The sequence below is a fragment of the Gobio gobio genome (assembly GCF_949357685.1).
Source record: "Gobio gobio genome assembly, chromosome: 4".
NCBI classification, from domain to species: domain Eukaryota; kingdom Metazoa; phylum Chordata; class Actinopteri; order Cypriniformes; family Gobionidae; genus Gobio; species Gobio gobio.
In genome coordinates, this window is record NC_137100.1 from 10,220,401 (window position 1) to 10,245,485 (window position 25,085).

Consider the following 25,085-nt stretch of genomic DNA (forward strand, 5'->3'; position numbering starts at 1 on the left):
TACTTGAAATACACTGGTCTGCAAAATTATAAGTTTAATTTCTTAATAGAAAACCCCCAAAAGTACAAAAATGTACTACAGTATGTACATTTTTTCATATACTTTTGTCATGATTTCAAGATAATCTTGGAGTTCAAATTCTTATAATCTAAAAACTATTGATTAAGAATGTTGTCAAGTGTGATATGAATGTTTTAATTAATTTGACAACCATTTTGACATTTTTTAAATGTGCAGATGTTTTCCCAATTTTGGCTATTTGGTGCATGATCAGTCTTCCTGTTGTAAAATGTTTAACTGGTTGATGCCATCCAAAATTGAAATCTGCAGATGACACGCTCAGTGTATAGTGTTATATTTATTGAAAAAAAAATTATGGTTTAAACAAATATTCTTGAAAGTCCTGGCACATCACAACATTTTGTTATTTATGTCAGGACTTTGACCTGGTGATTCTAAAATATGGAAACTCTTCTGTTTCATCCATCATATATGTTTCTGTTTCTGATCATATATGTTGAATTACTGACATAGACTACACCCTCTTTTGCGGAATTTATTGGTTCCTCAAAAAGGTTTTGTTGTATGCAGTGATTTCTTCAGACCAGGGGTAGGCAAGTTCTGTCCTAGAGAGCCGCTGTCCTGCAGAGTTTAGCTCCAAACCTAATCAAACACACCTGAACAAGCTAATCAATGTCTTCATGATTACTAAAGCTGTGTTTTCTTTGTTAAAGGATTGGAGCTAAACTTTGCAGGACAGTGGGTCTCTAGGACTAAACTTGCCTATCCCTGCTTCAGACAAACACTGCATACATTTACAAAAACTATTTTCTCATTCCCCCTTTAAACTTTGTCCAGGACCGGTGCCAATAGCCTTGTGGGTAGCATGACGACATATAGCGCAGTTGGGCATCTGGCGACCTGAGTTTGATTTTCAAACTTTTTTGTTCAAGCTTTTGTTGTCCTTTGCCGATCCTATTCCCCTCTCTCTCCGCCCATGCTTTGCTGTCTCATTTGCACTGTCCTGTCTAATAAAGGCACAAAAAGACCATTTACATAAATTTAAAAAAAAAACTTTGTCCAGGTCAAATCTGTCAGCAAGGGGTTGAAAATGGCAGAAATAAGAGCTGGGTCTATGTGCACACAGTTTTAATGGAAACAAACTCTGTTGCACTTCTTCAGGCTATCTGGAAACCAAAACACAGGAAACAGAACAACACGTATTGTGAGATGTGATCTGACGAAGAACATTGTTCTGAATCAGTATTTATTATTGCTAAATCAATTTATTCAAGCTCCATAGAAAACAAAGGCACCGTAAAATACATGTTTAATAAGATCGACCTATATTAATGAGTTATTCATTATTAATTCATTAATTTTATTACATTTTAGGAGTCATTAATGCAAACAAAAAAACAAAAGAAATGTTTTCAAATAAACAAAGCATTGTCACTCTTTTAACTCTTCTATACCAATTTATTGTAATTTAGGCATTTACATTAACAGTGTCATGTTTTATGATACCATATGTAGTTGTTTGTCAGTGGTCATATCTCCTAGATGTGGAATTAATAAACAAAAATTGAATGTATGTTTTTCTTAAATAGGTGAAAGCTGTCTTCTTAGAGAGACAAGGATTTGTCTCATAAGATTCAGTGAAACAGAAAAATCTGTTCTAAACCTGATTTTTGATGGAGGAAGTTGTGAGGAAATTGGCAGCGGTAGGCTTAAGATTTTCAAAGGTTCAATGAACAAGAAGATTGTGAACTTGGTTGATATTGATATTTGCAATGCCAAGAGGATTCTTCGATGGGAAAGACTGACTCCTGGGCCTCATGCCATTCTGCTTGCAATTTGTCTGCATGATGGCCAATTCACAGACCAGACCAAAGAGATTCTTGAAAATTTAGAGTTTCTTGGAGAGAAATTTTGGAATCATGTCATTGTAGTATTTACAGAGGGAGACTGTAGTATAAATACATACACTGGAGCTCAGAGAAGTGTATTGGAGTGGCTTCATGAAAAATGTGGACACAAAACCTACATCTGTGGCTCTGAACCAACTACAGAAAGGATAGAGCTTTCTGAGAGGATACAGAGGATGATCCGGGGAAATAATTCAATGCATCTGGTATTACCAGAAATCGCAGATGGAGATTCTCAGTCCCCTTCAGACATTTTAAGGGTAAGTCACTGATTCATTTCTTTTAAAATTATCTCTTTGCAAATGCAGTTTTATAATTACTTGTGTCTAATTTGACAATACAATTACAATGCACTTAAAACACTTTTTTTTACACAGAAGCTAGATGTAAAAGATGATTTGTTCACTCCTGAGGTCATCTTACAGGAGGGGCAAAGCAAATACAGGTACTGTATCAACAAACAGGTGAAGTAAGCTATTGAGTGTATCAGTTTGCATTAATATTTGATATTTCTTTGAAATAGGTTACAGAGCAGCCATGCAGGCTGGTTCCATTGTGAGATTACAAAGCTTGGTTTTAACATGAAGGGGGACGGGGAGGTGCTGTACAGCTCTGTTCTTCAGGACATCGACTGTCCAGTCCCTGCCAACCATTACCAAGCAGGACCCCTGTATGATATCAAATGTGTTCAGGGTGAGCTGTCTCAACTCAGCCTACCTCACTGCGAGACCTCCATTGGTTAGTTGGCAATCTTGTGAACTTTATGAGAGATACTGAATTAAGTAAAAAATAAAAACCTTTTTTTTGTACAAATCTTTTTTTTTTTTCAGAGGATGCCTACCACTTCATGTCCGTTATACATTACTCTAATCAGATTGTTGATATTCTGAAGCCTCAGAATATCACAAACACACATGTTACAGTGAGCATCCCAGGAACATCAAAGTTTTTACTTTCGAAACTACAAAACTGGTTTACGGATGATTGGAATGAGACATTTGGCCAAGTGATGCTGTTCTACATAAAGGAATCACATAGGCTGCATGTGTTTCTACAACCACGCAATGTGGACCCCGAAGAAGTATGTTTTTGTGTTCATTTTTCACCTTGTTTTGACTGACTTTTATTTACATCACATTTTCCCTGGGTTTTTTTTTTTTCAGGTGAGAAAATGTAAAAAAGATTTTACACAAATCCAATCAGCTCGTGAATGCAAGCTCACATATAATTGTGAGTACAGCATGTCCTGTGATCCTGTTGAGGAACATGAACTTTCAGAGAGGCCAATGATACAAACACCGGTCAGTATGGTTTAGAATAAGAACAAGGCTTAGTCAATATGACAAAGATTTTAACTGATTCAAGATTTCTCTCACTTGTAAATTTTTTAATTTAGGAATCATTGGGGAATTATGTATCAAATAGTTTATATTTAGTTTATCTACCTTTATGTTTTTTTCTCATAAAGTTCTTGAAATATATATATATACATATATACTTTTTTTTTTTACTGGCAAAAAACATTCAATATATTCAAAGAGTCAGTATTGTTGAACCTTCTTCATAACCTCTGCAATTTGCTCTGGCATGCTGGATATCAGCTTCTGGGCCAAATCCTGACTGATGGCGATACATTCTTGCCTTGTTAGTAATCAGCATTTATCACAATTTGTGGACTTCTCCTTTTGAGGACTGACCACAGGTTCTCTATGGGATTAAGATCCAGGGAGTTGCCTGGCCACGGATCCAAAATTTCAATGTAATGATCTCCGAGCCACTTCATTATATTATTATTGCCATTACCATGCCTTGTGACATGGTGCTCCATCATGCTGGAAAATTAACAGAGAATCACCAAATTGCTCTCAGGTTGTTGGGATAAGTTGTTTTGGCTGGAGGTTTTGATACCGTTCTTTATTCAAGGAAGTCTTTTTGGGCAGACTTGAGAGAGCCCACTCCCTTGGATGAAAAGCAAATTTACACTGGATGATCTCAGGAAGCTTCACTGTTGACACGATATAGGACTAATGGTAGTATTCACCTTTTCTTCTCCAGACAATCTCCAGACAGTCGAAAGGGGACTTTATCAGAGAAAATAACTTCACCAGTCTGCACTTATAATCGAACCAGAATGATAGTGATTAGTACTTGTACTGACTAGTACTTATACTAGTACTTAGTACTTATGCATCAAATGCAGACTTGAGAGAATCGAACTGTTAAAGTGCCCCAATTATGCTACTTTAAAGTTTCCTAATTTAGTTTTGGCGGTCTCCAACAACAAGTTTACATGCATCAAAGGTTAAAAAAACTGTTTAATTTTCTCATAATATACATTGTACATCATCACCACAATGTTCAATGATTCTCAAACGACTCGAATCATTCGACGGATGAATCAGTCTCTCTAAATCCCTCTTTTTCACGAGCCTACTCTGCTCTGATTGGTCAGATGGTCCAGTCTGTTGTGAATGGTCTACCGCGCATATTTCAGAAACAAACGGCCATTACCATAACTCAACTCCAGCTCCGTCCGGAGGCTTCATAAAGCTCAGCAACTCTACACACTGTAAACACAGTATCAATGACGTCGATTTTACACCAATCCCAGTGCGAGTCCGAATCGATGATAACAAAATGGAATAACTATTTATTCAACCCGAAACCTTGAGCAGGACGTTTCTCAGTGATAAACGCTACTCAGTTTGAGGTACATTATGAGATGTTTCAACTGTAATTCCTCACCATCAGCATTAACAAGTGCGTCCATCAACAAACCCATGTGTGTGTGTGTGTGTTTCTAATTTATTGCGGTGCACATATGGCCGAGCTGAGCACTTGTTTGCAAAACAAATCTTGCTCCATCCCTTATCTTTACTCAAAGTAGTAAGAATGACAGACAATCAGCATTAATAGACAGTTTTGGGTAATACTGCAGTCCACAGCTGAATTACAGTAGTATTTCAGTAACACAGTAATAACGTCAGTTAGCCAGATACCTACACAATATGAAACACAATAAACACATTGTAGAGCACAGCGTCTTCTCGACATGATGCTATCCATAATCCACAGGAATCAGCTGCAGGATTTGAGGGTGTTCAAGTTTTCCCTGGTTTCTGCGCGTGCAATAAGTGGAAGGGCATTATGCTAATGTTTCGTAGTGACATCACAACGAAACAGCTTGCGACTCGTTCAAATATCTATTTGTTTAATTGACTCAGAGTCGACTCTTACTTTTGAGAGACAATAACTTTATATACGCTGCACTTTCAGATTTAAAACTTTGCAGGGTGTTTTCATTCACTTAGAACTGTTACACTACATGAAAGATTTTTTTTTTCAAAATCCATAATAGGAGCACTTAAAAAATCCCAGAAGATGCTGCAGGCAGTCGATGTACGGGAGCCTGCAAGCTTTAAACTTCTCATTTTCACTGAAAGAGATTCCCATTTCAAGCTCGCAAATACATAAAAGCAAACATTTGTCCGTTTGTTTTACTTTAATTTTGGCTTATCAATGTCACTTATACACTAACAGTAAAAGTTTAGTTTCACTTACTGATTCTTTATTATTAGGCCTACTATCTTGTACAGACTTTCACATAGTAAAGATCCCAGTTCTGCACACTCTGCTTTTCTCACTCAACTTCACAAGGTGCATCCTGGGATGCTTTTAAACAGTACTGTGGGTGTTCACACATGTTTTTTCCTTCTCTATTCAGTCCGGTTCATCGAGTTTAGTTTTGAAATTGATATTTAGGCACAGTTTATATTGGGCTAAAACATTTAAGCAAATGTCTGTTTATGTCAAAAGGTATCTGTGAGAAATGACCACCTGCTCCTTTAAAACCTCATTTTCAATTCGACAAATGTTTTTAAAAGTCTATGTATTGTATGTCAATTCAAAGAATCAAATCATACATTTAGCAATAACAAACAGTTTTTACAACATTGAGTCTTACTGATTTGTGACTAGTGCAAACTAATCTAAAATTATTATCCATCTTTTTCCTTTGTAAGTTCAAAAAATTGCATCACGTTAAGAAGTGGAAACATTTCTATCCGACATTTGATATAAAGTTACCAAAAGACGTGATGAATGTGGGATTATGCCTCAAAAAGAAAAAAGACAAGGAAGGAGAGGTTAAAGTTGAGTGGAGTCTTGACAACATACCACTGGAAGGTAAATAAGACCCTTTACTGTGTGTGTGTGTGTGTGTGTGTGTGTGTGTGTGTGTGTGTGTGTGTGTGTGTGTGTGTGTGTGTGTTTGTGTGTGTGTGTGTGTGTGTGTGTGTGTGTGTGTGTGTGTGTGTGTGTGTGTGTGTGTGTGTGTGTGTGTGTGTGTGTGTGTGTGTGTGTGTGTGTGTGTGTGTGTGTGTGTGTGTGTGTGTGTGTGTGTGTGTGTGTGTGTGTGTGTGTGTGTGTGTTACTGGAATTGTAGAAAGGTTTAGAAAGTAAATAACTGACATGACAGTAACAACCATCAAAGACATTGTTTACTCTTTAAATGTTCAATACCTGCTCCAACAATATGAGCACTGCACAGTGTAAAATCTCTGTATGAATTGAATCTCTAAAAAGTTGAAAATTAAGAAATTACCACGTTTTTTTTGTATTACAGACTATACAGCAGACCTCTCAACCGATAAGCAGCGTAAGCCCATAAATTTAACACAATCTTATAGCCATTTTATTTACATTTAAATCAGCCTGGTAGACCCATGCTATTTTTGACTTGCTACGGAACAGATTATTCACAGTTTTCTATAACTCACAATCTTTTGAATATACTATATTATTAAATACATTGATGACTACATTCTACAGGTGTTTCCTTTCTGAAAAACAACAAAGCTGCACTTATCCAAAGGGTGAAAAATGTTGATGCCATTTCAGATCAACTTGGTGACATCATTGCACATGAAAAGTTAAGTGAAATCAAAGCAATGCCAACACCTCAGAGTCAAATGAGGAGCATCTTTGAGATCATAGAAACACAAGATTTTTCATCACAACTGATATTTTTCAACTCGCTTTACGAAGCCGAAAAAACTCTTATAGAAGAAATGACAGCAGACAAGAAGTAAGGCAACAAATGCATGTGAGATGAACATCAGAGAAACTGAACAGACAAATGTAGAAATTTATGTTCAAACTCCTGCTTTAACATTTGTCAAATGATTGTTATATTGTCATTGATCAGTGACCGTCTTTTAATATTTTTATGTGTAATGCTTAATAGAATTTAGAAATAGAATATCTCTTATCTTATCTTATCTTATCTCTTATATTTGGCTTGAATATAAGAGGTGCTGTGGATTCTTTTAATGATAAATGTTGATGACTCATATGTATATCAAGTTTAAATAATGACGTATATGTTTTAGGAATGGTAGCCTATGCAATGCATCATGGAAACAAGCGCAAAATGAATTGTCAAACGTGATTTTCAGACGATCTGAGGGACTGAAATTATTGCTCATGGTGTAATTATGAATGCGTTTTGATTCTTTTTATATTTCCTATAGCCTAAGTGGTTACGCAAGATGTTGTGTGCGACGTCTTTATTTTCTCACAGTCTTTTTACTTTCGAATTTGAATCTCAACGTGTGTGTGTAACAAATATATATATATAGTGAAAAGTTTGTAGTCCGTGTTCTGAAAGCTTTTTTGTTGAGCGAGATTAAACTTGTAAGTAAATAATCTCTTGTAGATAAGAATACTACAAAAATAGGTTTACAATTAGAAAATTTTGAAAATACATAGAAGAGAGTTATGTTTATTATAACGCAGGCATTTGAATCCGCATAAAAAAAATTTAAAACCTTGTAAGATACTTGAGATAAAATAACTTTCCAGAGCTGAAAAGTACACCTGCACGACCAAAACAAATGAAGAGTTACAGTGTCGTTCTGAATAAAATGAACATTAAGTGTCAAAATCAGATCCAATTTTTTCTTAAAGGGGTCATAGAATGACATTTTTGTACAAGTTAATATGATTCTTTAGTGTCTAAATGAAAAGTTTGTAATATACTTTAATAAAAAATTCTCATTAGTATTGTAAGAAAACACTCAATTTACCTGGTCAAAACCAGCTCAGTTTTCAGCAAGTCATTTCAGTGTATGTGACTTTAAATGATAATGAGCTTTGCTCACCCCGCCCCCTCTGCTCTGTGGGGCGTTCGGTTCGACCCGACACAACACCACAACACACGTGGAGTGTTGCCTTGACAACATTTGAGGGTATATTTTCGAGAAATAATGGCAACGGGAGTCTCTGAGGACACATCTAAGCAACCTTATCATTTTGAACCGGAGTCGGACCAGGAACAGATGACGAACCCATCGAAGTTCGAACAGGACGTTTCTGAATGGTTGGTTAACGTCATGTCACTTTGATCTATCTTTGTACTGGCAGAGTAGTGTAGTTGCTATGTGTTTACTGATGTGTTAGTTCATTGACAGATTGATGTTATTTTATAAGATTTTTATTTATTTTTTACATTACTTCTTAATCAGTAACAGACACCGTTATAAACCATGTACAAAAGTAAGCTTAGTGTAGTGTTACCACGTTAACTTTATCACCCGAGTACACAGTTTGTAATAACAAACATAACGCGTTATTCATTATAAACGTGGGATTATGAATTATATTGAGAACGTCATACACAGAAAGCATGCCGTAATATAACTTACCATGTAAACTTTAGCCTCATTCATCGTGAAGCGTGCAAGCGATTTGTAAAGATTAATATAAAGGTTAATAAAACGTTACACTCACACATCTTCGATCTTCCTGAGGTGCAGCTGGAACACGATCCTTTTTTCAAGAGCAGCTTATTAGCAAAACCTGTTTTATACTGACGCTCGTTTATAAAGCAGTCTGCTGAGAAATGATTGCGCAAACATTGACGTTGATGGGGGGGGGGGGGGGTATTCCCTTCTAAAACAAAACTCAGCACTGCAGCCACTGGGTCTTCAGCAGTTCGGATTTAGGAACATCAAAATGACTGCTGTGTTCGTTATTACACCCAACAACACAACACCACAATCGCTTAGACGCCATTCTGCTCCAGAGTATCAACAATGGCGGATTGATCGCTCAGGGCGGGTCTGTGTTGAAACGCTGCTGTCAATCAACAATCTTAGGAGGGGCGTACACCGTGTAACGTCACACGGTCAGACGGCTCGATTTGAGACAGGGGAAAATATATAAGGAGATTAAAAAAAAACACTGGATGTATTTTTATCATTATAGGATGGTTGTGTACAGGCACTGCCAACACAAATTTCTGTATAATCAACTTGTAAAAGTGCATGTACCATTCTATGACCCCTTTAAGAAAACGTTTGACAAGGTAAATGTTATGGAGTAATTTAAAACTTTGTTTACAGATATGACGAGACACTCACTAGCGAATGACGTAGCCTATGCTATTTCACGTGAAAACCATCCCTCTTGATCTAAAGTAAACCCTTATTTATATGCTAGCTGAAATCTAATTTGAGATATCAACCTTAAATTTGGAACAACGATTTTCAAGCAGTTTTAGAGTTCAACATGTTTCATAAAATATATATTTAATATAAAGTTATGTTCATAAATCATACATTTAAACCTCAATTACTTTTTTTTTTTACTTTTTAAGCTTTTTTTTATTTCAACAATAATCTGCCATGGGTCTTCTTTAAAAATAACTTCTTAAATCTGCACTCACAAGCTTCAAATTTGTATGACTTTTTTGACACAGATATTTGTGTTCACTATGGACCTATGTGTGTAGGCTACCTACTTTTTTTAAGCCTCAATTGTGCTTTGGGGTCAATATGACCCCAATCGACTTTTCTTTAGTTAAAAATAATGGTTCCCTATATCTCAGTGGAATGAAATCTTGTGACTTTTTCTAAGTTATCTAACCATACACACACAAAAAAACTGGGCTTGATTCGGTTGTTCTAAAGGTATGTAAAAAAAAAGACACTCATGACCTTTGGGGTCAATATGACCCCACATTGAAATGAATGGAAAAATCTTATTTTTCTTTTGTCAAAAAAAATCTATAGATCCAGAATAAATCTGAAAATGTCCATACCACAATGAAGTCCTGGTACCATAGCACAAATGTAATGTGGAACGAACATGATCACTTGCACACACACATGCTCACGCACACAAACACACACACAGGTGTGACTCCAATTGAAAGCATTTTTTTTAGAAATTGACAAATAAAATCAATAATTCCAGCATAAATCTGAAAATTTCCACACAGAAAGGAAGGCCTGGTATAGAGCAAAAATGCAATGTAGAAAAGACATGCTCACTCAAAAACACACACACGCACACACACAAACAGGTATGACTGCCACAGCTAAATAAAATCAGCCACAAATGCAGAACTAAGATAAAAGGGGTGAGACCTAATGCACACACACATGGGCGCGCGCGCACACACACAGAAAGAGAGAGAGAGAGAGAGAGAGAGAGAGAGAGAGAGAGAGAGAGACAGGTGTGACTGTCACAATTAAAGAGCATCTGTATGGAGTTCAACAAATGAAATCAGAAAGCAGCAAATGAAATCATTTGTCAAATGAAATCAGCTATCAAATGTAGAACACATGTGAGTGAATCAGTGACACCTATTGCATGCACACACACACACATGCAGAGAGAGCAAGGGAGAGATGAAAGGCAACTAACCTGTTCAACCAGGGCCGGCCCGTGGCATAGGCGGAATAGGCAAATGCTAGGGGCGCCACTCATCCATAGGGGCGCCAAAATGTATTACTGATACTATTTTATTAAAATTAATTTGAAATATTAACTTAACTAAGTGCCCCACCTCTTCCCGGTCCGCCTCATCAATCTCCCACTGCCGAGCTACTTGAAGTGCGTCAGAAATATAACGCGCGATCAGTTTAACGTTGGGAATTTGTTGTGTCGCGTCGCCTCTCGCCGCATCTAATGTAGACAGGATTGCTTTCATTTTTTACGGTGCTTGGCCGCTCGCGCCAAGTGTAGACACGGTGAAAGTTGCCTGATATGACGGGTGGCCGAATTGTAGTGTCAAAAAAGACAGAAGCCCTCTGATGCAGGGAAGATAAGGGATACACTGCAAAAATGCTCTTCTTACTTAGTATTTTTGTCTTGTTTCTAGTCTAAATATCTAAAACTTCTTAAATTAAGATGCATTTAGCCTGATAAGTAAAATGACAAGATATATGTTCTTGTTTTCTTGAAAATAAAATCAAAATTAAGTGAGTTTATGCTTAAAACAAGCTAAATTATCTGGGGTGAGAAAAATAATCTAGTTTCTGATTAAATCTTGTTTCTTGTTTCCGTCCCAAACAGAAATAAGATAATTTTTCTCACCCCATTTGGCAGATAATTTTGCTTGTTTTAAGCAAAAACTCACTTCATTTGAGTGTGTTTTCCCCCCAGAAAACAAGAAAAAATATCTAATGTCATTTTACTAGTAAATACATCTTGATTTAAGATTTTTTAGATATTTGGACTGGAAACAAGAAAAAAATACTAAATAAGAAGAGAAACTTTACATTTTTTGCAGTGTAAAGACAGAGGTAGCGTGATGTAGGCTTATTGATGAATGAATGAATGTACAGTTTATTTAATTGCATAGTAGTAAAATACTATGTTCACTAATTCATTCCAGTTTTACCTTAAACTTTATGCAAACAGCTGTTCTGGGTTCTCGAGAGGCCACAGCCAGTGTGATTTTGTAAATAAAAACACATGCAATATCACTTTTTTAATAGCCTAATGTTTTTACTCTACAGTTGTGCAGTTTTAAGGGGACATATGGCAATTTTAAAATGTATTTGCCAAAATTAGTAATGATATTCATATACAGGTTTATTTAAACTAGAAACATTTTATTTAAAATTCACATTAAATATCAAAATTTCTCAGTTTAATTCATGGTGAAAACATGAATGTGCATAGTTTAGTGGAAGATTGCTGCCATCTACTGGAAAACAAACACTTTTGCTAGTTCTCAATGAATAGTTTGTGCATGAATGATGGATGCTATTACTCTTGCTATTTGTGTTTAAGCTGTAATGTGGCGTAGGTGCTATTTTTGTATAGTTTAACTATCATCAGCCTTTTAAAAAATAAAATAATGATAATAATATCGTGAACATAATGACGGGGTAGAATGGACTGGACATCATATAAAACAACAACAATGAAAATAAAAATAAAAACATCAATGCATTACAAAAATAAAACAGTAGTAATTCCACAACTTAGAGTGCTAACATGTAGTGCTAAACCTTACAAGGGGCACCAAGTAAAATCTTGCCTAGGCCAGCAAATTGGTCAGGGCCGGCCCTGTGTTCAACTTTGAGAAAGTTTACTCTGAGATCTAAGAGCTGCAACTTTGTTTTGAAAACAAAGAAATTGTTCCCACACGAAAGGTATAAAAGAGGGTCTTTGGTGTCCTGCACACAGTTCATTCTGTGGCAGTATGGCAAAGAAATACACTCTCCTGGACCTGGAGACTTTTATTTAAATAGATTTAAATAAGCAGAATAGAATTTCCTATTAATCAATTAAATATGAATTTATTATTATTCCAACACTGTCAAAAAAAAAAAGAACAAAAAAAAATCAGGTCTCCAATTGAAAATGTTCTGATCACATCTAATTTTTTTAGTTGGCCCAATTGAATTTCTGTGAATTAAATTGCATCAATTCACAGAAATTCAATTTGGCCAACTGAAAATTTTAGAAGATATTATTAATATTTAGAAGAAGGAGAAGATGGCCAATCCCCATTGTTCTCAACTCCACCCTAAGCAGTTACTCAACTAGTCCTACAGGTTTAATCTCACCGGACCTAAGAGGAAGAAGCTTCACATTTATTTGATAACACTCCTCCAAAACGTCCCGCTCCATTGGTATTTTCATGATTTGATGCTTATACTGAAGATGGGCACACAATGAGGTGGGTTTGTTTGTTGTATTAATGTTGAATTATATGTTTTAGAAATGGTAGCCTATGCAATGCATCATGGAAACAAGCGCAAAATGAATTGTCAAACGTGATTTTCAGACGATCCGAGGAACTGAAATTATTGCTCATGGTGTAATTATGAATGCGTTTTGATTATTTTTATATTTCCTATAGCCTAAGTGGTTACACAAGCTGAAGCTGTTGTGTGCGACATGTCTTTATTTTCTCACAGTCTTTTTACTTTCGAATTTGAATCTGAACGTGTGTGTGTGTGTAACAACACTGTAAAAAGTGAACAGTTGGATCAACTTAAAAAAAATTACTTCAATTGGTAACACCTAAACAAATTAAGTTCTCAGCTTAAAATATCACGTTTTATCAACTTAATTTCACTAGGTCAATCACACTTATATTATTTGAGTTCATTCAATCCTATTATTTACATTAGTCTAACTTAATTTTACTGCATTCCAACTTAAAATGTATGAATTTTTCCTAGTTGGATCAACTTAAAATTACTTCAATTGGTAACACCTAAAAAATTATGTTTTCTCAAATTAAATTATTACATTTTATCAACTTAATTTCACTAGGTCAATTGTACAAGACACAAATTGCTTTAGAAATATTTATTAACATTTATTCATTTTCCATATTACAAACTTAGTTTGAAATCATTACAAACTGCTCACATTTGTTGTGCAAATGAAATTTACATTTACTGACTTTTAACATCCATTCCAGTCATTTACTGACACACTTAACATCCAAACAGTCTTTTTGCAAGTTGTCTTTGCACTGTATTATGCTCAAAACTGAGCCACTAATATATTTATTAAAAGAATCTGGAAATCAATGGCTACCGACAACTGCCTGGTTACCAACATTCTTCAACACATCATCTTTTGTGTTCAGCAGAAGAAAGAAACTCATACAGGTTTGGAACAACTTGAACCATTTTTGGGTGAACTATCCCTAACCATATAAGTGTATTATGAGAAGTGCTTTAGAACCACTTACAGGTAATGTCCTAAACTGAGCCATGTTTTTATAAAAAACAATGATTAAAAAAAATAACCCCAACATCAAACAGATCATGGAAAATGTTTATATGTAATTACACTTTCACCAATTTAAAGTGAACCAATCAACTACAGATTCGAACTACACATTCATACTAGACATATGAATGAACAAATGGATAGTCTTACAAACATAAGAAAACAAATGAAACATCCAACTAAAACTGAGACCCTCTTTTAAACACAGACATTCAAACATTACCTTAGGTTCACTGTAGTCTACTGAACAGACTTTGAACTTTTGGTGACATCTTGTGCTGATCGAGCTGCAAGAGAACTTTCTGGAATACCTCGAATGTAAAGCGAAGTGGTTTTGGATAGGCCAGATTCATGATGTATATCATCCCGAGAAGCAAGGCACAAGCTGATGTGAACGAAGGCAGTTCATTCAAAACTGTAACACCCTCGATGACGACACCCATGTCAGCCGGGGGTTCGTGATGTTCTCCCGCCTCCCTACGAATAACATCCACTGCTCCAGCTCACCTAAAGTAATGTACATAATAAATGTTTTCAAAATAAAAACATTTTGCATTCATAACTACAAAACACAACTTTAAACTTTTTCTGAAAAATAAAATAAAAATAGAATATGCAGACTTTCAACTCACAAGGTACTCCTTGATAAGGTCTTGTGGATTTTCCCCAAGGAAAACGATGAGGGCCTTCAGGACACACTCTCTTTTCATGTGAATGTTTTCAGTCTGTGATAAAGCAATTGTGATTTATTTTTAACGGATAATTGTGAGGGTGAGTAATAAATTATAGAAATCTAATGTTTAGGTGAACTAACCCTTTAAAGGATTAATTCACTTCAGAATTCAAGTTTACTGACCCATGTCATCCAAGATATTAATGTCTTTCTTTCTTCAGTTGAAAAGAAATTAAGGTTTTTGAGGAAAACATTTCAGGATTTTTCTCTATATAGTGGACTTCAACTTAGTGCAGCTTCAAAGAGCTCGACACAATCCTAGATGAGGAATAAGGGTCTTATCTAGTGAAACAATCTGTAATTTTCAAACAAAAAAAATGTCTTCACACCATTGACTTCCATGACAACCAAAATGTTGAATGTCCAATTCAATGCAGTTTCAAAGGGCTTCAGAGGCTCTGCGTGATCCCAGACGAGGAATAGGGTCTTATCTAGTGAAACGATCGGTCATTTAAAAAATAAAATAAAAAAGAATATTTTTTGAACTATTTTGCACCTAAATTGCTCATCTTGCGCTGCTCTACGCTCAGCAGTGATTGTGCAATCACGTCGAAAAACGTCACACTGGTCGTAGGCGGAAGTACCGCCCCAGTGTTTACAAAGCGCACATGCAAAGACTAATACAAACGTCCTTTAGCAACAAAAAAAAGATAAAACAACAATGTCGGACGATTTTGAAGTTGAAGATGGAGTGTTTTTTGGTTACGGGAGTTTGTATTCGTCCTCGCATGTTCACTTGGGGCGGTACTTCCGCCTCCGTCTAGTGTGACGTTTTCGGTGTGATTGTGCAATCACTGAGAGCCGCAGAGCAGTGCAAGATGAGCTATTTAGGTTAAAAAGTATATTCATTTTATTGTGTATTTTTTTTTTTTTAATGACCGATGGTTTCACTAGATAAGACCCTATTCTAAGATCGTGCAGAGCCTCTGAAGCCCTTCCTTTGAAACTGCATTGATTTGGACCTTCAACATTTTGGTTGTCATGGAAGTCAATGGTATGGAGAAAAATCCTGGAATGATTTCCTCAAAAAACTTCATTTTGAGGTGAACTAATCCTTTAATTCCTCGTCTGGGATTACGTAGAGCCATTTGAAGCTGCACTGAAACAGCAATTAGGACCTTCAACCTGTTGAACCCCAGTGAAGTTCACTATATAGAGAAAATCCTGGAATGTTTTTCAAAAACCTTAATTTCTTTTCAATTGAAGTAACAAAGACATCTTGGATGACATGGGGGTGGGTAAAATATCAAAAAATTAATTGTAAAGTGTCGTAATTCTTTATGAACTACATCTGAATCAGTCATTGGTTGCATTTATAATTTAGTCTGAAAATAAAACATGCATCAACAAATAATTTATTAGCTTTACACCCTAATATATTTAAAGGGGGGGGGTGAAATGCTGTTTCATGCATACTGATCTTTTTGCACTGTTAAATATGGGGCGCCGTTTGTAAAGCGGCTCACGCTGAAAATAACAGCAACATTTTGACACATTTAGCTTCAAACAATGTTTAAAAAACTGGTATGAATTTTTGGCGGTCACTTTTTTAGCACATTTACAACAATATTTGTCAACTTAGAGATATTTTAAATAGTTAAATCTAAATGTTAAATCTAAATCTAAATGTTAAATCTAAATCTAAATGTTAAATCTAAATGTTAAATCTAAATCTAAATGCTAAATCTAAATGTTAAATCTAAATCTAAATGTTAAATCAAAATCTAAATGTTGAATCTAAATCTAAATGCTAAATCTAAATGTTAAATCTAAACGTTAAATCTAAATGTTACATCTAAATCTAAATGTAAAATCTAAATGTTAAATCTAAATGTTAAATCTAAATACAAAATCTAAATCTAAATCTAAATGTTAAATCTAAATATAAATGTTGAATCTAAATGTTTGGGTGAAACTAAATATTTAACTAATATGCAAATTCAGAATGCAGATAACCGGTTTTAACATTTAGATTTTACATTTAGATTTAGATGTAACATTTAGATTTAACGTTTAGATTTAACATTTAGATTTAGCATTTAGATTTAGATTTAACATTTAGATTTAGATTTAACATTTAGATTTAGATTTAACATTTAGATTTAGCATTTAGATTTAGATTTAACATTTAGATTTAACATTTAGATTTAGATTTAACATTTAGATTTAGATTTAACATTTAGATATAACATTTAGATTTAGATTTAACATTTAGATTTAGATTTAACATTTAGATTTAACATTTAGATTTAACATTTAGATTTAACATTTAGATTTAACATTTAACATTTAGATTTAGATTTAACATTTAGATTTAGATTTAACATTTAGATTTAACATTTAGATTTAACATTTAGATTTAACATTTAACATTTAGATTTAACTATTTAAAATATCTCTAAGTTGACAAATATTGTTGTAAATGTGCTAAAAAAGTGACCGCCAAAAATTCATACCAGTTTTTTAAACATTGTTTGAAGCTAAATCAGCTGAAGAATCAGCTCTCCTCGGCTATCCTGGTGAACTTCTATCGCTGCGCAATAGAAAGCATCCTGACCAACTGTGTGGCAGTGTGGTATGGGAGCTGCTCTGTTGCGGAGCGCAAGGCACTGCAGCGGGTGGTGAAAACTGCCCAGCGCATCACAGGGACTCCACTGCCTGCCATCGAACACATCCAGAGGAAACGCTGTCTGCATCGAGCTCACAGCATCCTCAAGGACTCCTCTCACCCAGCCCACAGACTGTTTTCTCTCCTGCCCTCCGGCAGGCGTTTCAGGATCCACCGGACCAGGACCAGCAGACTTAAGAACAGTTTTTTCCCCAGAGCTGTCTCTTTACTGAACTCAAACCCCCGCTGATCCACTTCCCTCATATACTGATAACTCTCCTACCTCACATCCGCCTTCACTTTGTTATTTGCACTACCGACTCTTTATTACAGTAACAACTGTTTACTTATTCATTTTGCACTACCACACCGTAACTGGATTATGCTCATTTGCACTGCCGACTGTTATTTACAGTACCTCACTCTTAGAAGAGATTGAACCTTTGGAGTTCAAAAAAGAACTTTAAAGTGCAAATATGAACTTCTAATTACAATAAAGGTTCAAAGTTGAACCTAAAGGTTCTATAATGATCCATTGATTATTAGGCACATGTTGCCAGTTCACTTTAGAACCTTTGTTGTGGTAGAAGGGTTCATATAAGAACCTGGCCTGTTGTCAAGGTTCCTTTATGAACCTTATGGACTTTAAAGATTTAACTATTTTGCTTTGCTTTTGGCCCCTGAACGTACTGAACATGCACAAGAATGGAACTTTTTAATTGTTACATATTTTACATATAACCACTCCATAATTGTTTACCTGTAAGTTTAAAAAGACTTTAAGCAAAACTACAGCCCTGAAACAAAATCATTGCTTTCAGGTTGATAAATGCAACATTTTTGTAGAGGTCAATAAACAGTGTTGGGAGTAACGAGTTACAAAAGTAATGCATTACAGTAACAAATTACTTTTTGCTATATTATTAGCCTGGATAGCCCACAGTCATTATGCTACATCATCGCTTTCTACTGGATGTACAACGCTCTGACTGTAGTAACAGTAACATGCTATTAATTAAAGAATAATAATTTTTTTTTTAAATTAATTTAATTTTGTAATAATATTAATAATTATTATTATTAATAATAATTGTTATTATTAATATTTTTATTATTCATAACAACATTTTTCTGATTATGTGTGGAAACAAAAAAGCATTGTTACATTTTTCATAATATGTATATACTCATGATTATTATGAAAAGTTTTGAAAATTGTAATGTATTCTTTGTTTGTAACACATAAACCTTAATAACATTTTCATCTTTATATTTAGCCACTTTAATTCTGCCAATACTAACATAATTCATTAGCCATTTAATTTCACTTAAGTTTCTAAATGTGTTTCAAATTAAATTAATGGTATTTTAACTTTGCTAATTGAAAGTGAAAGCTTTTCTGTCTGTGCGACGTAAATCACTGAATCTTCAAAGGCCTGTCTCGCGCAAAAACCGTTACTTTGATGCGTGTGACGTCAGCAGATGGACGAGAAGATCAACGGGAATATCTAAGGTAAGACAAAATAAAGTGTCAAAATATCTATAAACCTTCTTGATATCTGTGATAATATAATGTGTAGTGTAATAATAAGGTTGAGCCGATTATGTGACTCTTCTATAAGCAGTAAGATTTGTTTATTTAAATAACAAGATAGCAATGAGTTATGATTCGCTGGTTTATGGGTAAGGTTACGTTAGCTGCAGGCCTAAAATACAAGTGGTTCTCAAAAAAAATACATTGCTAATCAACTCAACTCATTTACATTATTCATTTTAAACTCCCTAGCTTTATTTTTGCGCAGTTGCTCGGGGAAAATGACCCCATAGCGCCATCTAACGTCCAACCAGTAGGCCTATAACGTTACCAGTAACGTATACCCGCAAAAAACGCAACGGCATTTACATTTATCGAGGCAAGTTTTTCTGAGGACTTCAGAGACTAAACATTGTATTTTTTTTTGTTTAAAAAGGTAAACATGTTAATATGAGCAGCAGTTGTTTTAAAGAACGTGTCAAATTAACTGAAATCATAAAAATGTGGTGTTTGTTAGAAAGTAAAATCCTATGTTAGGGTTCTCTCATTACAGATAAGCATTTGGTGCATTAATGTTGCCATCTCTAATCTCTCACACACACACACACACACACACACACACACACACACACACACACACACACACACACACACACACACACACACACACACACACACACACACCATTCCAAAATGTTTTACTCTTAAAGGGACAGTTCACCCAAAAATGAAATAAAGTAATCTTGACATACTATATAGCATTTGAAAGCTTTCAGACTCTAGTTTTCAAATTTGGTGACTGATTTTCAAAAGCTATGACAGGGCAATAGATAAATAACAATAGATTATTCGTTTGTGATACGGTGCCAAACCATTCTGTGCTCTGAAGTATTCAAGATGTTTAACAATTTAAGTTGAAAAAGTCATTTTCAAGTCTATGCTTAAAAAGTGGAACAGAAAAAGGTATAACAACTTTTTTTTTCACAAACTTTGAAAATAAGTTAAACTCATCAAGACAATGACACTTCAGGACTAGAGTTAAAGAGCTCTGACATACAACAAAGTGTTTTGTATTTTGGGTCTTTACAGTTGCTTTTGTGATAGTATACAAACTGATTGTATTTTAGATAGATAGAAAAAAGTAATGATAGCTCATTTTTACCATATGTCCCAATTTCAAGAAAAATAAATAAGTTAAATAATATTCCCGACAACTCAAAAATCAAAACGGGTCAAATTGACCCGCAACAGTACATAAGGGTTAAAAAAAGAAAATGTAAACACTTATATTATCAGCTCAAAAGAGTACACAGCTTTGACAATTTACAGTCTCTGATGCCCATATATGGCAGAAAAAAGAAGAAGACAAAAATCAGTATACATAATAGACTTCCTGCACCTGCAAGTGCTCGGACCCCTAACAACTAAAGGTTGAGAACCACTGCTATATCTCATTAACATTCTTACATCCGTATTAGATTCTGATCATGATTAATTGTTTATCCCCATATTAAGGAAATGTATGTGATATCAACATATTGTTCTCTAAATTTTAACACTTTCTGTATACAGACTGAAACAAGGATGAGCACAAAGGTGATTCAGTGGACAATCCAAGAAGTGGCTAATTGGTTGACAGCAAACAGTTTCCTGGAATTCATCCCTACATTTGAAGGTTAATCTGACAGAAATGCCCACTCTCTTTAACTGTCCACTATGTAGCAAACAAACATTCTCACTAATTAAGCAGATTCGACATATTGGACTTTATCATCAAAATGAACCAAAATTTGAATTCACATGCGGATTGAACGGTTGTGGCAAAATCAACAAAACCTTCAGTTCTTATAGATCACATACCTATCGCAAACATAGAGACCTTCTTTCATTGGTCAGAGAAGAAGGAGAAGCTTGTGATAATGAACATTGTAACTCAGAGGAACAAATGGAGGACTTTCATGGTCTTGAAGAGGAGTTGCCTAACACTAATGTGGAGGACATTATTAACTGCAGAGAGTTTAGAACAGAAGATTTACTGCCAAACCTCAAGCGCAATCTTTGTCTCTTCATTTTGAAATTAAGAGAGAAGCATTGTATTGCTGCTACAGTTCAGTTCAGTATTGTGGAGAACCTGCGAGTTATCTTTCAGGAGTTCACAACTCATTATGCTGAGATTATAAGGTTTCATCTTCAACAACAACATCAAATTGACACTGATGCTGATGACGATTTATCTGAACTACTTAATCAGCAAAATATGTTCGATGAATGCCTTCGACAGATCAGTAGTGAATGGATGCTTCAGCGCTATTGTGAAGATGAACTTGAATACATTGCACCCGTGCAAATTCCGCTGGATCAAACAGAACGAAATGGTGCGCATTTCCAGTACATACCTCTCAAGGCTCTGCTGAGCAAGATTGCTCAGAACGAGGATGTGTGGGCAATGCTTAACCAAGAGGAAACACCCAAACATCAGGATGTTATGGAGGACTACACTGATGGAGACCAGTTCAAAAGTTGTGAGCTTTCTTCCTTTTCCAATCTACGTCTACATTTCTACATCGATGAATTTGAGATTGTTAACCCTTTAGGCTCTAAAAGGGGAAAACATAAACTGACAGCTGTGTATTTTAAACTTGGAAACATTGATAAGAAATATACATCAAAACTTGAGAATATTTACCTTTCATCATTAATCAGACATCGATACATTGAAGAAGATCTTACAAACTATAACAATCTGTTTCAGCCTTTGATTGAAGAAGTGACATGTCTTGAGACAGAGGGAGTGACTCTGTCATGTAATGGGGAAAGCAGAAGATTCTATGGCACAATAGTCACCATCTCAGCGGACAATCTTTCAGCTCACTCTTTGATTGGATTGAAAAGAAATTTTTCACATGGTAGAATATGTCGTTTTTGCATGGCCACAAAAAAAGACATCACTACCAAATTCAAAGAAGATGACTTTACTCTAAGAGACAGTGCCAACTACAGATACCACCTGCAGGCTGTCTGTGAAAATCCTGATAATGGGTCTGTCTATGGTGTGCAGAGAGAGTGCTGTTTCTCATCTCTTAACTATGCTCCAACAGTGATAACTCACTTGTTTCCACCTGATGTGATGCATGACATTTTGCAGGGAGTCATTCCTAATGCTCTCAGATGGATTCTCCATCAGTTAATCCAGGATAAACACTTCACCCTAGATCAACTGAACTTTGAAATTGAAAATCTTTCATATTCTGTAAATGACAAATCATCTAAGCCACAAATCTTGACGGAAAGAATGTTGCGAAGCAGAGGTCAACTCTCTGGTAAAGCTTCAGAAACCTGGACATTGTTTCGACTACTACCACTAATGGTCGGATCTTATGTACCTCCAAACAAGTATTGGAACTGCTACATTTTACTGCGTGAAGTGGTAGATTTGATCATGGCCCCAGTGGTTAGAAGATCATGGATACCCTATCTTGAGGAGAAAATTACAGAGTTTTTGGCAACATTTCATGAACTCTTCCCTGATGGTGTCATTCCAAAAATGCATTTTTTAGTGCACTATCCTTCACTTATGCTGAAATATGGACCATTAATTCATTTGTCTTGTATGCGCTTTGAGGCAAAACATCAATATTTCAAGAAAGTGTCTACTGTTGTTTGCAACTTCAAGAACATCACCAAATCACTTGCTAGAAGGCATCAGCTGAGACAATGCTGGGAGCAAGCTCAGAAGGAAAGCATTGGATATGAAGTGTTCCATGCCTCAGGAGCTTGTGATGTCCCATCAAATACCCTGCCTTCTTTAGTATTGGCCACGCTGGAATCACAGATTGGAAGACCTCTGTCAAATGAAGTCCTACAAAAAACAAATTCCATCACAGTTAACAATACAGCTTATAGAACTGGAGAATGCAAAGTGATTGACACTGTACACACTGAAGAGATTCCATTATTTCTCAAGATCAAAGCAATATATGGACACAGTGGTTCGTGGTACATGTTTGGAAAAATACTCTATCCATTCAGATTTGACAGTCATCTCCACGCATACAAAGTTACCGATACATCTTGGTGTGCCCTTGAAGTAGGGAAAGAGTTAGCTTTCCATGGACTGGACACTTATACAAACCTGGAAGGAACTCTTTTGATCCCCTTGCGACACTGGATTACTAAACATTAGAATGTGTATGTGCATTTATTCACAATTCCTAATGCAGTTTGGTGGAAAATGTCTCCAATTAAACTCCTTTTTGTTTTAACAGAGAATGAAATTGATGGGGACACTTTCATGAACCTAACTGAAAACATGATATCAAAAATATTTCCGAAAATGAAGGATCAAGTTAAATTTATAAGATTACAACAAAGCCTAAAGACTGAGATGCCCTCTAAAACCACACACACCAATCATGAGTAAGTATGTTACATCTATATTTTTAAACTACTTTTGCCTCAATAACTAACAGTAAAAATAAGTTTCCATTAAATACGGTACTTAATCATGAATAACATAATACATGTTTTTATAAAAGGATCAATAAATAAATACTGATTATTTATTAAATTAGAAAATAAGAAATTATATTTATTGATTATGACTGATTTTATTTAACATGCACAACACGGACCGATGGGACAGATGCACACAGTGGCGCACTGTCTTGGACATGTTCGTGTTAACAGCTAGTAATCACATAATGGTTTCGCTCTTAAAATGTAAGCGAGTGTATGTCAGTTGTAACTTAGTGCCCATTTACGTCAAAACTAGGCTAAGCTGTGACATTTATATTTGCACCGAGACAGTGGATTCCACAATCACAGCCCTATAGTGTCTTATTCTAATGTAATTTATAGATCAAATTTAAGAATATAAAATGAAAGCCGAAGCATAGCCTATATTTAATAAGATTATGGGAAAATGCCCTTCATAAAAATATCAAAGATATGCAGATTTAAATATCTCAAAGCTGATTGAACACTGTTGAGACTATTGCTTCAGAATAAATTATATTTACAACACAGTAAATTCTGATTTTTTTTTTATTATGGATTATTAATTTGCCTCTTCCCTGACATCTTTCTTTGAAATAGAGAAATGCAAGAATTAATACTATGCACACACACACACACACAAAAATGTTGAATTAAATTAAAAAGATATATTATTATTTATTTATTTATACAAATTAGTGTCATTTTTCAGATCAGAACCTTGTCCCCACCCAAACCCCTGCTGCCGTCGCCAAAATCTCACTCTGAACTCAGTTCAAAACTTGAGAGCCCTGTATTATAATGTAATAAATCAGCGTGAACATGACCTTTTGCATACCAATGCTTTAATAAAGAACTGCTACCTTTATCTTCATGTCTCCTCTCCTGTGTTGTGACAAACATACAAACATAACACTTCTCTGAAATCTTTTTCTGTAGGACTTCATTTGGTATTTCACATGGATCAATCTCAACACAGAACATTGTCCAAACAGTGTGGCCAGCAAATTATCAGCTACCTAAATTTCCTATGGCAATACAAAAAAGACTTGATGAGGAGAGCAGAGATTTTTTCTCTTCAACAGGACGGAGCAAATGGAGATCAAAAATAATTCAAACACTGTTTGATCATATGTGCACATATACATGGTAATTGTATAGCATAATTAATTCATTATTAATTTAGCATAATAAACTAAATTAATTAACTAATTTAGCATCTTTTTCAATAGCATCATTTTAGAGCATGATGGATGACAATTCTCTCTCTCTCTCTCTCTCTCTCTCTCTCTCTCTCTCTCTCTCTCTCTCTCTCTCTCTCTCTCTCTCTCTCTCTCTCTAGGTATCCAACAAGTGAACAATATAACAAGGTGTGTTCAGCCCTTGTTACCAAATACCAATTCTTGAGAGACAGGACAGGAAGGGGATATGTAAGAATATTACAGAGTTTTTCAATTTCATAAACCCTTACTTCCTTGATATTGTTTTCTTGAAGGTGATACATATTTAATTATTAAGTGCTTTTTATTTAAGGAGTCATGGCATGAGATGCTTAAGAACAAATTCAAGAAAGAAAGATCACCCTTGGTTGACATTGAAGAGATAAATAAAGTTCGCTGCAGATTCAGCAAAGTAAAGAACCAGATGATTGCTCCAAGCATCCAACAGACATGTAACACCAAGAAAGCAACTAATAGAGAAGTATGCCACATGATATGACACCTTAATACATATTTACAG

The 25,085-nt window shown here is 35.2% G+C and overlaps 1 protein-coding gene across 1 annotated transcript in view; it reads left to right on the top strand.

Annotated features, from left to right (window-relative positions):
• The window catches only part of LOC307124811 (uncharacterized protein), a gene marked incomplete at both ends in the record, with an annotated part of 35,407 nt that extends 14,876 nt beyond the window's left edge, over positions 1 to 20,531 (top strand). Inside the window, 5 exons of the mRNA XM_079814259.1 lie at positions 1,611 to 2,188; positions 2,306 to 2,373; positions 2,452 to 2,666; positions 2,759 to 3,009; positions 20,424 to 20,531. Of these exons, the coding sequence (XP_079670385.1) occupies positions 1,611 to 2,188; positions 2,306 to 2,373; positions 2,452 to 2,666; positions 2,759 to 3,009; positions 20,424 to 20,531 (1,220 nt within the window). The remainder of the gene's footprint in view (positions 1 to 1,610; positions 2,189 to 2,305; positions 2,374 to 2,451; positions 2,667 to 2,758; positions 3,010 to 20,423) is intronic.
• Between the last annotated feature and the right edge of the window lie 4,554 nt (positions 20,532 to 25,085).